Source organism: Stegostoma tigrinum, unplaced genomic scaffold, assembly GCF_030684315.1.
Source record: "Stegostoma tigrinum isolate sSteTig4 unplaced genomic scaffold, sSteTig4.hap1 scaffold_84, whole genome shotgun sequence".
NCBI lineage: Eukaryota > Metazoa > Chordata > Chondrichthyes > Orectolobiformes > Stegostomatidae > Stegostoma > Stegostoma tigrinum.
This window is the reverse complement of record NW_026728790.1, coordinates 585,542-601,612: the sequence shown is the minus strand read 5'-3', so window position 1 is coordinate 601,612 and position 16,071 is coordinate 585,542. Positions and strand designations below refer to the sequence as shown.

At 46.1% G+C, this 16,071-nt stretch overlaps 1 protein-coding gene across 2 annotated transcripts in view; it reads right to left on the bottom strand.

The window, feature by feature from the left end:
* Positions 1–1,608: 1,608 nt before the first annotated feature.
* LOC132209309 (uncharacterized) overlaps positions 1,609–16,071 on the bottom strand; it is a 114,790-nt gene continuing 100,327 nt past the window's right edge. The window contains exons 3-5 of one of the 2 annotated variants that reach the window (XR_009445412.1): positions 12,219–12,352; positions 9,315–9,473; positions 2,573–2,689 (exon numbers count right to left, since the gene is read on the bottom strand). Coding sequence is in view for 1 of the 2 variants with exons in the window: in XM_059644445.1 (XP_059500428.1) it covers positions 2,379–2,689; positions 12,219–12,355 (448 nt within the window). In the remaining variant the exon portion in view is untranslated. Of the gene's footprint in view, positions 2,690–9,314; positions 9,474–12,218; positions 12,356–16,071 lie in introns of both variants that reach the window. The other variant, XM_059644445.1, reaches the window with a different exon arrangement.

Here is a 16,071-nt window from a genome sequence, read left to right as displayed (position 1 = left end):
TTACAACCACAGTCCAGTCAGACAGTAAAGACAGAAGGAATGATTGAATCGACTGTGTCTGACACCACACAATTAATCCCCCTGATGGAAGAAAGGTTGGCTGCGTTCTCTTTCTTCAGGAACGTCCAGCTAATACCACCTTACTACTGCTTGTTTTATTCATCTCATGTTCCATCTAATTCCTTGCAGTCTTGGTCAAACCTTCATGTAATTTATTCAAATTTTCAAAGAAATAAATTTAACTTTATATTCCACAATTTTAACATCTCCTTTTAAGGTTTGAACAGTTCAGTTCGTACAGTGCACATCTTGTGTTATTAACTGGAGAACATGGTGGAAAAATCAAGATATATTGACAAGTAAACAAATGGCTAACTTCTGTTTCCTTGTCAGTAATGCCTTTTGAACAGAACATTAAGTTGCACAACTTTTTAGAGATAACAATTTAAAACTGGGAAGACCACTTTGTGGTCCCCACACCAATCTCTATTCACTACCTACTGATTGCATTACTCCGCCTTGGCAACAATGTAATATTACGCTTGTCTCAGCACAACCTTGGCATCTTGTTTATCCCATGATGAACGTCCGACCACACATTCATGCAATCCCTAAAGCTGTCTCTTTACATCTTTTCAATTCTGCCTACCTGTCTCTTGTCTTGGCTCATTAGCAGTGAAACCTTCATCTGGAACTACTTCACTTCTGGACCTGACAATTCCAATGCATTCCCTGTTGGAGTCCCACATTTGCCCATTGAAAACTTGACGTCGTCTAAAACTCCACTGCCCGAGTCTCACCTTGAACCAAATCCTCTTCTCTGTACTTTCTACCTGACTGATACTATTAACAGTAATTTTATTAAATTCTCATTTTTGTTTACAAATCGTTCCTTGGCTATGCCTATCGCTATTTTCGTAATCTCCACCAGTCCAACTATACTTCAGGATATCTGCACTCGTCTAATTATGTCCTCTTGCCCACTCTTGATTTTAAACGGCCCACTACTAGTTGCCAAACATTTAATTGTGTCGGCTTCAAACCCAAGAAGAGACTTCCTACACCTTCAGCGAGCAAACTCACATCCCGAACCTCAACCCGAGCAACAAATCTTCTCAAAACTCGCTAACTTCCTACACCTCTTAGCCTCTGTACGTTTTCTCTTTTAAGGCACTTTTTAAAACAATCCTCTTTCATCAAGCTCTTGACCGTCAGAACTAACAACTTAATAAGGCTCAGTTGTATTCTGGGATTGTGAATACTCCTTTCAGACGCCTTCAAAGTTTCCCTCCATTAAAGAGATTTTATAAGTGGTTCAAGTCATTGCCAAGCAGAGGGGGACGAATTGGGGAGTGACTTCAAAGAGCTATGATATGCCAAACGACCTCCTTCCACACTGGCCAACTCTGATTCTACAAAAACAAAAATGATTTTCAGACTTGGGAAGATCCCTCAAAAATGTCACATCTAACCAGCTTATGGGCAGAGTCGAGCTGCTGAGATGATAGACCAGGATTTAGGGGTACCAGGAGTGATAATATGCTGAACACAATCAAATTTTGAGGTTATAGAATGATGTGGTCTTCATCATTTTTGACACTTGGACCATTTTCCTTCCTTTCCACAGAACAAGTCAAATAGCGGCAGCACAATGTTGCATGGCCGCTCAAGCCTGCTCCACCGTCGATGATGATTGTGGCTGGTCTTCCACATCAATTAAACTTTTGCTCATATCTCATCCTCTTCTCAAAACATCGATCTATTCACGTGTAGTATCCCTCTCGCTAACTTCATGAGAATTCATTCCAATCACTGAACTCCTAACGCTGACCCACCCCAGGTCAAAAAATTCAGCTGAGATCAGGAACTGATCTCGCCTGTATGGCTGAGCTGGCTTTTAAAAAGTTTGCCGGTGAGAGAGTCCCAGTGAGAAACATTCATTAAAAAAAATAATTGCATGGATTGCTCTCCAATCCTAAACTCTATTCAAATTCAGTTGGTTTGTGATGCAGAGTGATGCCCTGCAGAGAGGGCTCAATTGCCATACCAGTGAGCTGACCACAAAGGGTCTTCGCCTCAACCGCTCTACTTGACTGAGGCGTGGTGATCTTCAGGTTAAATCATAACCAGTTGTCTCTCTCTAAGGAGTCGCCAAATGGCGTGCTAAGACTTTACCTTTAACCCTGATAACATGGCAACAAGCAGATAACTCAGCTGATGTCACTGACTAATAGAATCCTCAATTATACTGATATTCATGTTGTGATATCATCAGAAGGCATGCTCAACTAACTTTTAATTTGCAAATTCAGTTAACAACCATTCAATCAATATTACTGAATACTCATATTACTGATCGTCTCGATACAACATTCTGGTTACATCTGTTCATAAGTGAAGTGTAATGTAATTGCACTTACTGTGGTTTTATCAATGTGATCCTGCAATGAGTCAATAAGCAGGTCACCCACAGGTTGCCAATCAGTGTGGACCCCCTCAGCTGTTATCACATGAGCCTCAAGATCATCCAGCGCTTTCTGCAGTTCTTGAAGTTTCTCCAACGTCTTTTCCACCTGTTTCTGCCAGTTGCTCGCACGGGTTTTCAATTGCTCCCAATTTTCCTTCACTTCTGTTGACTGTTTGCGGACAGCTTTGGCAATTCTCTGGGCTCTCTCTTCCGGGGTAGGTTCTGGAAATATGAAGTGCAAATAATTTATCAACTGTTCATGATTTTGATCGATAGATTTTCTTTCTAAACCCCTTTCCTTTAAAAGGTCTCTCTGGACTTTCTCCTGAAATTGGGATATATAAGACTGAAGCACATCAATGATAAATTCTGTAATTAGCTAGCAGGTCGTGGAGCCATGAACAGAGAATCACAGAGAACCAATACAAAGCCAAATAAAATTCCGCAGATATTTGAAATTTGTCACTACCAAGGAAGCTTTAAAAAAGGAAAAGGATTAGTGACTAAATGGGTACAATTCTCAACAAAAGATTTGAAAAATCCTTTCAGTGTATCTTTCGTAGCTATGAGACAAACATCCAACACAAACCAACTTTCATCTTTCAGGACTGGCAAGTTAGAATGATAAACCCAAAGTCTACCCTGCATAGTTCGCTCTAGAACTCACTTAATGAGGTTGTTAAGAGATGTAGAGATAACAAAGTGTGCAGCTGGATGAACACAGCAGGCCAAGCAGCATCTGAGGAGCACAAAAGCTGACATGTTGGGCCGAGACCTTTCATCAGAAAAGGGGGAGGGGGAGAGAGTTCTGAAATAAATAGTGAGAGAGGGGGAGGCAGATCAAAGATGGATAGAGGAGAAGATAGGTGGAGAGGAGACAGACAAGTTAAAGAGGTGGGGATGGAGCCAGCAGAGGTGAATGTAGGTGGGGAGGTAGGGAGGGGAGAGGTCAGTCCGGGGAGGACGAACAGGTCTCCGGGGCGGGAAGAGGTTAGGAGGCAGGAAATGGGGGTGGGGTTTGAGGTGGCAGGATGGGATAGGTGGGCTGGTTTTGGGATGCGGGAAGGGGAGGGGTGATTTTGAAGCTTGTGAAGTCCACATTGATACCATGGAGTGCAGGGTTCCCAAGCGCAATATGAGGTGCTGCTCCTGCAACCTTCAGGTGGCATCGTTGTGGCACTGCAGGAGGCCCAGGATGGACATGTTACCTGAGGATTGGTAGGGAGAGTCGAAACAGTTCACGACTGGGAGGTGCAGTTCTTTAGTGCAAACTGAGCACAGGCGAAGCGGTCCCCAAACCTGTTTGGTTTCCCCGATGTAGAGGGGGCCACAATGGCAACAGTGGATACAGTCTACCACATTAGCAGATGTGCAGGTAAACATCTGTTTGCTGAGGAAATTCTTCCTGGGGCCTGGGATGGGGGGGAGGTATCGGGACCAGTGAATTTTAAACGTTTTGATGACAACATTTATGGATATGCAGGGAAAAGTGCTGGGTGTCGGGAGTGCTAGAGGGGAGTGTGGAGCGGATAAGGGGGTCACCTAAGGGTGGTGGGAAAAACGTCTTTGGTGGTGGGGTCGGATTGCGGATGGCAGAAGGGTCGGAGGACGACGCATTGAATCCAGATGTTGGTGGGGTGGTACGTGAGGGCGACGAGGACACTGTTTTGGTAGTTATTATGGGGTGCGGGTGAGAGGGATGAGTTGTGGGAAACGCGGGTGACACGGTCGAGGGTGTTTTTGACCACTGAGGAGGGGTAAGTTCCGGTCCTTGAACAACCCTCAACAGTTTCTCTTTCAATTCCTCCCACTTCCTACAGACAAAGAGGGTGGCCAGGGTAGCCAAATGGGCCCAAGCTATGCCTGCCTCTTTGTAGGTTACATGGAACGCTCCCTCTTCCGTACCTACACTGGCCCTCAACCCCACCTCTTCCTCCGTTACATTGATGACTGTATCGGCACCGCCTCGTGTTCCCACAAGGGGCTCGAACAGTTCATCCACTTCACCAACACCTTCCTCCCGAACTTGAAGTTAACCTGGACAATCTCTGATACCTCTCTCTCCATCCTGGACCACTCTATTTCCAACCACTGAGAAACAAATATCTATTTCAACTCCACCAATTCCCACAGCTACCAAGATTACACCTCCTCCCACCATATTCCTGCAACAATTCATCCCCTATTCCCCATTCCTTTGCCTCTGCATCTGCACTCACAGGATGAGGTATTCTATTCCCGTATATCTCAGATGTCCTCATTTTTCAAAGACCACAACTTGCCCCGCTCTGTGGTTGATAACGCCCTCGACCGTGTCTCCAGCATTTCCTGCAACAAATCCCTCTCACCCCACCCCGCAACAACAACCAAAACAAAGTCTCCCTCGTCCTAACGTACCACCCCACCAACCTCCGGATACAACGCAGCATCCTTCGAAACTTTCAGATTCTCTGGGAGGCTACGGAGGTGGTGACGAAGCCTTTGGCCTTGATCTTTGAATCCTCATTGTCTACAGGTTTCGTACCAGAAGGCTGGAGGGTTGCAAATGTTGTGCCCTTGTTCAAAGAGGGCAGTAGAGATGACCCAGGTAATTATAAACCCAGTGAGCCTTCCGTCTGTTGCAGGAAAAGTTTTGGAAAGGATTATAAGAGATAGGATTTATAGTCATCGAGCAAGCACCAATTTGATGGGAGATAGTCGACATGGATTTGTCAAGGGCAGGTCGTGTCTCACAAGCCTCATTGAGTAATTTTGGAAGGTGACCAAGCACGTGGATGAGGGTCGGGCAGTTGACGTGGTGGACATGGACTTCAGTAAAGCCTTCGATAAGGTTCCACATGGTAGGCTATTGGAGAAAACATGGAGACATGGGATTGAGGGAGATTTAGCAGGTTGGATTAGAAACTGGCTTTGGCTAAGGCGGCAACCATTGGTGTTTGATAGAAAATATTCAGCCTGGAGTCTGGTGACTTCTGGTTTGTCTCAAGGATCTGTTTTGGGACCACTGCTGTTTGTCATTTTAATAAATGACTTGGACGGAGGCATTGGTAGATCGGTTAGTAAGTTTGCAGATGACACTCAAGTCGGTGGAGTGGTGGACAATGTGGAAGAATGTTGCAGGTGACAGTTAGACTTGGATGAACTGCAGAATTGGGCAGAAAGGTGGCAGATGGAGTTCAATGCGGATAAATGTGAGGTGATTCACTTTGGGATGAATAATAGGAAGGCAGAATATTGGGTCAATGGAAAGATTCTTGGTAGTGTTGCTGTGCAGAGGGTGTCCATCTATGTCGATCCCTGAAAATTGCCATCCAGGTTGATAGTGCTGTGAAGGCGGCTTCCGGTGTTTTAGGTTTTATTGGCAGTGGGATTGAGATCCAGAGCAACTGTCCAAAAAACTGGTACGGTCTCATTTGGAATATTGCGTACAGTTCTGGTCGCCCCATTACAGGAAGGATGTGGAAGCATTGGAAAAGGTGCAGAGGAGATGTTGCCTGGTCCGGAGTGAAGGTCTTCTGAAGAAAGGCTGAGGGACTTGGGTCTGTCCTCATTGGAGAGAAGGTGGTTCAGAGGGGATTTAATAGAGACATACAAGATGATCAGTGGATGAGACAGGGTGGACAGTGTGGGTCTTTTTCCGAGGATGATGACGTCAGCTTGTATTCGGGGGCACAGCTTAACAGTGAGGGATAATAGATTTGAGATAGATATCAGAGGCAGGTTCTTTACTCAGAGAGTGGGAAGGATGTGGAACCCCCTGCCTGACAATGCAGTTAGCTCAGCCACATTCGGGGCATTTCAACAGTCCTCGGATAAGCATATGGATGATAATGGGATCGTGTAGGGGGATGGGCTTAGATTAGTTCACTGGTCCATCCACATCATCGCAATGAGCAAAAAAGCACACCGGTGTCTCTACTTCACAGGAGGCTAAGGCAATTGCATGTGCCCACAAGGGCAACTTTCATTGATGTACCACAGAAAGCATCCTATCTGGATGCATATCACAGCACGGTTCCTCTAGCAAAACAATCCCTAATTATTATGGCTCCTGCCTTTCTTCTTCCAGGCAGAATTGGTTCTGCTTTGTCATAACTAATTTGGGAGAAAATCCACGCTCAGTCTAAGTTAATTCTTCCAACAATTCAGATACCATGGAATACTGAGCAATGAGTTGGTGTGTGAGAAAAAGAGAGAGAGAGAGAGAGAGAGAGAGAGAGGGAGAGGGAGAGAGAGAGAGAGAGAGAGCCAGAGAGGTTGGGGGGTGGGGGAGGAAGAGAGAGCGCGCGAGAGAGAGAGACAGCGCGAGAGAGAGAGAGACAGCGCGAGAGAGAGAGACAGCGCGAGAGAGAGAGACAGCGCGAGAGAGAGACAGCGCGAGAGAGAGAGACAGCGCGAGAGAGAGACAGCGCGAGAGAGAGAGACAGCGCGAGAGAGAGAGACAGCGCGAGAGAGAGAGACAGCACGAGAGAGAGAGACAGCGCGAGAGAGAGAGACAGCGCGAGAGAGAGCGTGAGACAGAGAGAGAGAGAGCGAGACAGAGAGATGGGCGATGAGGGAGAGAGGGAGAGACAGACAGACAGAATAGGTGACAGAATGTGAGTGTGTGAGCGCCTGCATCAGACACTGAGAGAGATGTTGCTGAGGTGGAGATAGTTGAGAGTGTCGATCACCAACAATCTCTCCTGGTCCACCCAGATCGTCGCAATGGGCAAAAAAGCACACCAAATGTCTCTATTTCCCCAGCAGGCTAAGGTAATTTGGAGTGTCCGCAAGGTCAACTTTCATTCATGTACCAGAGAAAGCATCCTATCTGGATGCATGTCACAGCATGGTTTGGCAACAGCTCTTCCTAAGATCACAAGAAACTGCAGAGTCATGAACACAGCATAGTCCATCATGCAAACCAGCCTTCCATTCGTTGATTCCACCTCTACTTCCCGCTGCCTCGGGAAAGAAACTGACATAATCAAAGGCCCTTCTCACCCGCCAATTACACTCTCTTCTCCCTTTTTCTGAAGGGAAGATGTAAAAAAAGTTTGTATACATGCGTGAAAAGATTCAAGAACAGCTTCTTCACTGCTGTTATTGGACATCTGAATAGGACACTGAAAAGCTTAAATCTAATTTTGATCTTGCTCTCTGTGCATCTTCTCTGTAGCTGTCACTATGTTCCGTTTCACTAATGCGCCTTGTTTGATATACCTGTCTACACTGCATGCAGAAGAAAACTTTACACTGTACCTGGGCACATGTGACAATTATGACTCAAATCAAGATAATAAAATGTGAGGCTGGATGAACACAGCAGGCCAAGCAGCATCTCAGGAGCACAAAAGCTGACGTTTCGGGCCAAGACCCTTCATCAGAGATGCTGCTTGGCCTGCTGTGTTCATCCAGCCTCACATTTTATTATCTTGGATTCTCCAGCATCTGCAGCTCCCATTATCTCTGACTCAAATCAAATTGACTGTGTGCAAGAGAGAGGTGAGCATATGATTGTGCTCAAGAGTGCAAAGACAGTGCATGAAAGTGTGTGTGTGCACACGACAGAATGTGTGTGCCAGTGACTGTGCTTGAGAGTGTGTGAAAGGGAGTTAGCACAAGAAGGGAGTGTTACAGCATGCATGAGGGAGTGAGTGTGTCTGTAAGTGTGAGTGAGCTTGACAGCAAGTGAATTTGCAAACCTAAGTGTGTGAGGGAGAGATTTGTGGTAGTATGTGTGTACTTGAGAGTGAGAGCATTGGCAAAAGATCCTGCAACAGTGCATGCAAGTGTGCCACAGAATGTGTGCAAGACCGTGTACGACTGTGTGACGGTATGGAGTATGAATGAGTGAGAATGTGACAGAGTGTGTTCGTGAGAGACTGTGTTCCTGACTTTTTTTTGTGTGTGTGTAGTGTGTTTGTGCATGAGGGACAGAATATGCATGTGCAACATAGTGTGACTGTGAACCTCTGTTGGTGCCTGTGAGTGAAGTGATGGGGGAGAACAGGGAGAGGAGAGATAAAGACAGAGAGAGAGAGAGACAGAGAGAGAGAGAGACAGAGGGAGAGAGAGAGAGAGAGAGAGAGAGAGAGAGAGAGAGAGAGAGAGAGAGAGAGAGAGAGAGAGCGCATGAGAGAGAGAGAGAGAGTGCATGAGAGAGAGAGAGAGAGCGCATGAGAGAGAGATGAGATGAGGAATTAGAAATGATGGGTGGTCAATACCTGGAGGAAAAAAACAGTGTGTGAGTGTTAAGAGAAGCCGCTGGATGTAATATGGAGGCTATTGTTTTTTTTATTGTACTAAATGAAAAGCAAGTGTCACCTCTCAGTGTTGGGGGACAGGGGATGTGCATTAGAGGAGGAGATATCGTCAGCCTTGTCAGAGACAGCAGACAAGTTGCAAATGCATAGAAACTGACATTAAAGCTTTCTTATCAATGTGTAAAGAGGTGAGACAAATATGACGAGTCAATATTGTACCTTTGCGCTCAGTAAAATCATGGAATCATGAATCAGAGAACCCTTACAGTGTGGAAACAGGTCGGTCAGCCCAACATGTCCACACTGCCCCTCACAGCATCCCACCCAGATCCATCCACCTATAACTCACCTAACCTACACATCACTGAACACCTTGGGAAATTTAGCACGGCCAATCCACCGACCTTGCACATCTTTTGACTGTGGGAGCAAACTCGAGCACCCGGAGAAAACCCATGCAGGCACATAGAGAAAGTGCAAACTCCACACAGAAAGTCACCAAAGGGTGGAATTGAGACAGTGGTGTTAACCAGAGCCACTGTGCTCTATATTATGCGAATTCAGCTGCAAGCATTTTTTTTTAAAGAAGGGAAACTTACCATCGTCACAGGATGAGAGTGGTTTCAATCTTCTATCAGCTTTGAGAACCTTATCCATATCTGCCTTCACAAGGGCAAGGTGATGGTAATGGTGTGAGACCGGTTAGTGTGCAGCAGCTCGCCGTGCAAAACATTAACGGCACTTTCATTGCTTTTTTCCTAGGGGCATAACAGAAAGACAAGAACATGAAAAAATCCTGAAATCTTTCTCCAATTTCAATCTCAAAGGGACCATCCGTTCCTCAAAAGTCATAACCAAACTGAACATGGGCCTCCTGCAGTGCCACAAATGATGCCACCCCAAAGTTGCAGGAACAGCAACTCATATTCCGCTTGGGAACCCTGCAGCACAATGGACGTGGCTGACAGCTCTGTCAACCACGAATGCAAGGAATGCTCAGTTGAGGAAGAATGCAGACATTTCGGAATCCCTCCAGCAGAAGATGATATCATTAGAACAAATGGATCTGTCTGGACAGTCCTGTTTGTAGATTTTGGGAAGTAAGACTCTATTGTTTGTCATCAAGGATATGGTTGAGTGATCATATTCAGACTGAAGAGACCAAGAATGTGAGGCTGGAGAACGGGTGCAGAACCATGCCTCTCGGAATTCCTGTGCGTGTCTATGCTTGGCTTGGGCTACTACGGTTACCTTGTCGCAGTGTCCTCTGAGAGGCGTGATTCTCCACCCATAATGCAACCAACAAACAGATACAATTGGACCCCCACACACAAACCCATACAGATCAAAACCGGAAATGACAGTACTCATGGTAACAGACCGGACAGTGTCAATTCCAGACAGAGTAGAATAACATCGTTTCATTGGAGGCTGTACCCATGATGTCACCGATCATGGTGACGAAACGTCTGAATGAGAAGAAGCCAGCTCGGCGAGCAAGTTCACAACCTCAATCAGAGAACTGGCTGTTTTGAACTACCTTGTTCAAGAGTTTCAGTTTTGATTTTGAATGTTAAAGCTCTGTCCTTGGGCCTCTACTGTTTGTAATTTTTATTGATGACTTGGACGAGGGAATTGAAGGATGGGTCAGCAAGTTTGCAGACGACACAAAGGTCGGAGGTGTCGTTGACAGTGTAGAGGGCTGCTGTAGGCTGCAGCGGGACATTGACAGGATGCAGAGATGGGCTGAGAGGTGGCAGATGGAGTTCAACCTTGATAAATGCGAGGTGATGCATTTTGGAAGGTCGAATTTGAAAGCTGAGTACAGGATTAAGGATAGGATTCTTGGCAGCGTGGAGGAACAGAGGGATCTTGGTGTGCAGATACATAGATCCCTTAAAATGGCCACCCAAGTGGACAGGGTTGTTAAGAAAGCATATGGTGTTTTGGCCTTCATTAACAGGGGGATTGAGTTTAAGAGTCGTGAGATCTTGTTGCAGCTCGAAAAAATTTGGTTAGACCGCACTTGGAATACTGCGTCCAGTTCTGGGCGCCCTATTATAAGAAAGATGTGGATGCTTTGGAGAGGGTTCAGAGGAGGTTTACCAGGATGCTGCCTGGACTGGAGGGCTTATCTTATGAAGAGAGGTTGACTGAACTCGGTCTCTTTTCATTGGAGAAAAGGAGGAGGAGAGGGGACCTAATTGAGGTATACAAGATAATGAGAGGCATAGATAGAGTTGATAGCCAGAGACTATTTCCCAGGGCAGAAATGGCTAGCACGAGGGGTCATAGTTTTAAGCTGGTTGGTGGAAAGTATAGAGGGGATGTCAGAGGCAGGTTCTTTACGCAGAGAGTTGTGAGAGCATGGAATGCGTTGCCAGCAGAAGTTGTGGAAGCAAGGTCATTGGGGTCATTTAAGAGACTGCTGGACATGCATATGGTCACAGAAATTTGAGGGTGCATACATGAGGATCAATGGTCGGCACAACATTGTGGGCTGAAGGGCCTGTTCTGTGCTGTACTGTTCTATGTTCTATGTTCTATCTCGCTCCCACATAGGGATGGAGGATTACTGTTAACAGCTGCATTCTAACTAATTCATATCGAATCATTATTGTTTTGACCAGTCTTCGGGTCAGGCTCCCTCGGTGACTGAGTCTCCCAAATTGTTAAGTTCCCTCGTGAAAGACTCCCCTTCTTTACACACCCAACTAGATCTACCTCAGTTGGTATGAATTAAGCCAATTAAAAAGGATCTTTGTCTTGTGGATACCTTCCTATGTTTCAGAAGGAGTCAAGATAACTCAGGGTGACACGGTGACTCAGTCGTTAGTACTGCTACCTCACAGCACCAGGGACCTGAGTTCCATTCCAGCCTCCGATGACTGTCTGTGTGGAGTTTGCACATTCTCCCCTTGTCTGTGTGGGTTTCTGCTGGGTGCTCTGGTTTCCTCCCACAGTCCAGAGATGTGCAGGTTAGGTGGATTGGCAATGCTGAATTACCCACAGTGCCCACGGATGTCTAGGTTAGGTACATTAGCCATGGGAAATGCAGGCTGACAGGGATAGAGTAGGGGAATGGGGATGGGTCTAGGTGGGATGCTCTTTGGAGGGTTGCTGTGGGCTTGTTGAACTGAGTGGCCTGTTTCCACACTGGGGATTCTATAAAACTAGCTTCTCCTGAACTCGTGAGAGAGTGAGTTTATCAATTGCTAAATGCAAGAAGTCATAAGGCACCACAAATATGCACAAGTTAGAAACAAGAAATTAGCTCAAAAACCATAAAAGTTAAGAGGGATACGGATACTTCAGCCTTTGGATTGTTTGTGAAGAATAGAAAGTGGGATGTTGTGGCCACTAAGTTGGGCGATGCCCGTAATGTTGATATGAATTCAGCAGTTAATTTTGAGATTCTTGTTGAAATTCTTTTGACCTTGTTTCCCTTTTGACATTGCCCAGGTTTGCAGAGCTCAGAGCAAGAGATTTTCTTTTCTTCTTACCTGCAGCATAGAGCGATGAAACGGCTGTCCCAGAGCCGTGACCTCCGCAACTCCTGAGACCACACGAGCACATTCGCCCAGGAATACACACGGACTGATACGAAAGAACTATCGGGATAACAATACTCAGCGTGCTACTGGAAAAGACAGCATGTACAAACAGAAAACAGCTGTAAATAGTGTCAAGAGGTGAAATCAAGTGATAAAGCTAAATTCATGGCTCTTTGCTTGCGTGCTCATTGTATTCAGAACAAAATCAACAAATTAATAGCACATTTTTAGGTTGACGGGCATGATTTTATAGCTATTACAAAGACATGGTTACAAGGAGATCAACACTGGAGCTAAGTGCGCAGGGCTATACGGCATTCCAAAAAGACAGGCAGGAGGGAAAGTGACTGTCAGCAAAGAAATTAGTATGAGAGCAAGAAACGATCTTGGATCGGAAGATCTAGAATCCAATTTTATTTATTTGTTAATGGGAGGAGGACATCCCGAGCTACGCAGTGTTTATTGTCCATCCCTAATTGCCCAGGGGACAGTTCAAAGTCAATCATATTGCTGTGGGTCTGCAGTCACATGTAGGCCAGATCATGTAAGGGTGGCAGTTTCCTTCCCGAAAGCACATCAGTGAACCAGGTGAGTTTTTCTGACATTTGGCAATCAATTCATGGTCATCATTATATTCTTAATTCATGATTTTCTTTTATATTGAATTCAAATTCCACCATCTGCTGTGCTGGGATTTGAACACAGGTCCCCAGAATGTTATCTCAGTCTCTGAATTAACAGTCCAGCAATAATACCTCTCGGCCATTTCCTCCCCCATCGTGGAACAAGAAAGCCTGTAGCTGACTCCCACTTGGGAAAAACAGTGAAGCAGGAGCTTCTTAAATGGGCGATCGCATCTCCTTACATTTTAAGACAGCCATGGATAATCAGGACCTTGTGGGAAGGGACGAAATTGGGGGAGGGAAAATTACATCAGTGTTAGGTAGGAGCTGAGCAGTATTAATTGGGAGGAGCTTGTATTGAACAAGTCAACATTTGATACGTGGGAGTTATTTAAAGACCTACTGATCAGCGTTCAGAACTGGCCTATTCCAGGGAAGGAGGAATGACAAGGATGGCAATCTAAGGACATACGGACATAAGAAATAAAACAGGAGTAGGCCATCTGTCTCTTCCAGCTCGTTCCGCTGATCTTTTTTGCGGACTCAGCTCCACTTACCCTCCCATTCACCATAACCCTCAATTCCTTTCCTGTTCAAAGATCTATCTGTTTTGGCTTTCAAAACATTCAACAAGGGAACCTCAACTGTTTCAGTGGGCAGAGAATTCCACAGATTCACAACCCTTTGGATGAAGAAGCTCATCCTCAACTCAGTTTTAAATCTGTTCACACTTATTTTGAGGCTGCGCCCCCAAGTTGGAATTTCGCCCATCAGTGGAAACAATTTCCGATCCATTTGTTTCATAATTTTAAAAGTTTCTATTAGATCACCCCTCATTCTTCTAAATTCCAGTGACTGCAATTGGAGTCTACTCAATCTCTCCCCATACAGCAACATTTTAAATTCTGGAATCAACCTCGTGAACCTCCTTCGCACCCCCTCCAGTGCCAGTACATCCTTTCTCAAGTGAGGAGACTAAAACTGTACAAACTACTCCACACCAAGCCTCACCAGCACCCTATACAACTGTATACACCCATTTCCAAAAGTCACTGCATCCCATTTCCCTCAGTCACTGCATCCCATTTCCCTCAGTCACTGCATCCCATTTCACTCAGTCAGTGCATCCCATTTGCATCAGACACTGCATTCAATCTCCATCAGTCACTGCACCTCACTTCACTCATTCACTGCATCCCACTTCACACAATCATTGCAGCTCACTTCACTCATTCACTGCATCCCATTTCCCTCAGTCACTGCATCCCATTTCACGCAGACACTGCATCCCATTTCCCGCAGTCACTGCATCCCATTTCCCGCAGTCACTGCATCCCATTTCACGCAGACACTGCATCCCATTTCACGCAGACACTGCATCCCATTTCACGCAGACACTGCATCCCATTTCACGCAGACACTGCATCCCATTTCACGCAGACACTGCATCACATTTCACGCAGACACTGCATCACATTTCACGCAGACACTGCATCCCATTTCACGCAGACACTGCATCCCATTTCACGCAGACACTGCATCCCATTTCACGCAGACACTGCATCACATGTCACGCAGTCTCTGCATCACATGTCACGCAGTCACTGCATCACACTTCACGCAGTCACGGCATCACACTTCACGCAGTCACGGCATCACACTTCACGGAGTCACTGCATCCTATTTCACGCAGTCACTGCATCCCATTTCACACAGTCACTGCATCCCGTTTCTCATCTGACGCTTCATTCAAGTTCCGTCAGGTACTGCATCCTATTTCACTCAGCCACTGCATCCCATTTCACTCAGCCACTGCATCCCACATCACTCAGCCACTGCATCCCATTTCACTCAATCACTGCCTCCCATTTTCCTCAGTCACTGCAACCCATTTCCCACAGTCACTGCGTCTCCTTTCCCTCAGTCACCGCATCCCATTTCACTCAGTCAGCGCATCCCATTTCGCTCAGTCACTGAATCCCATTTAACTGAGACAGTGAATCTCATTGAACTGAGACGGTGCATCCCATTACCCTCAGTCACAGCATTCCATTTCCCACAGTCACTTCATCTCTTTTCCCTCAGTCAATGCATCTCCTTTCCCTCAGTCAATGCATCTCATTTCCCTCAGTCAATGCATCTCATTTCCCTCAGTCAATGCATCTCCTTTCCCTCAGTCAATGCATCTCATTTCCCTCAGTCAATGCATCTCATTTCCCTCAGCCACTGCATTCCATTTCACTCAGCCACTGCAACCCATTTCCCACAGTCACTGCATCTCCTTTCCCTCAGTCACAGCATCCCATTTCACTCAGTCAGCGCATCCCATTTCCCTCAGCCACTGCATCCCATTTCACTCAGCCACTGCATCCCATTTCCATCAGTCACTGCATCCCATGACCGTCGGTCCCTGAATCCCATTTCACTCAGTCAGTGCATCCCATTTCACTCAGTCACTGCATCACATTTCACTCAGTGACTGCATCCCATTTCACTCAATCACTGCCTCCCATTTTCCTCAGTCACTGCAACCCATTTCCCACAGTCACTGCATCTCCTTTCCCTCAGTCACAGCATCCCATTTCACTCAGTCAGCGCATCCCATTTCCCTCAGTCACTGCATCCCATTTCACTCAGCCACTGCTTCCCATTTCACTCAGCCACTGCTTCCCATTTCACTCAGTCACAGCATTCCATTTGACTCAGTCACTACATGCTATTTAACGGAGACAGTGAATCCTATTCAACTGAGACAGTGCATCCTATTTCACTCAGTCACTGCGTCCCATTACCCTCAGTCACTGCATCCCATTTAATTGAGACAGTGAATCTCATTGAACTGAGACAGTGCATCCCATTTCCCTCAGTCACAGCATCTCCTTTAACTCAGTCACAAAATCCCCTTTCACTCATTCACAGCTTCCCATTTCACTCAGTCACTGCAACCAATTTCCCTCAGTCACTGCAACCCATTTCACAGAGTCACTGCACCCCATGTCACTCAGTCACTGCAGCCCATTTCACTCATTCACAGCTTCCCATTTCACTCAGTCACTGCAACCAATTTCCCTCAGTCACTGCAACCCATTTCACAGAGTCACTGCACCCCATGTCACTCAGTCACTGCAGCCCATTTCACTCATTCACAGCTTCCCATTTCACTCATTCACAGCTTCCCA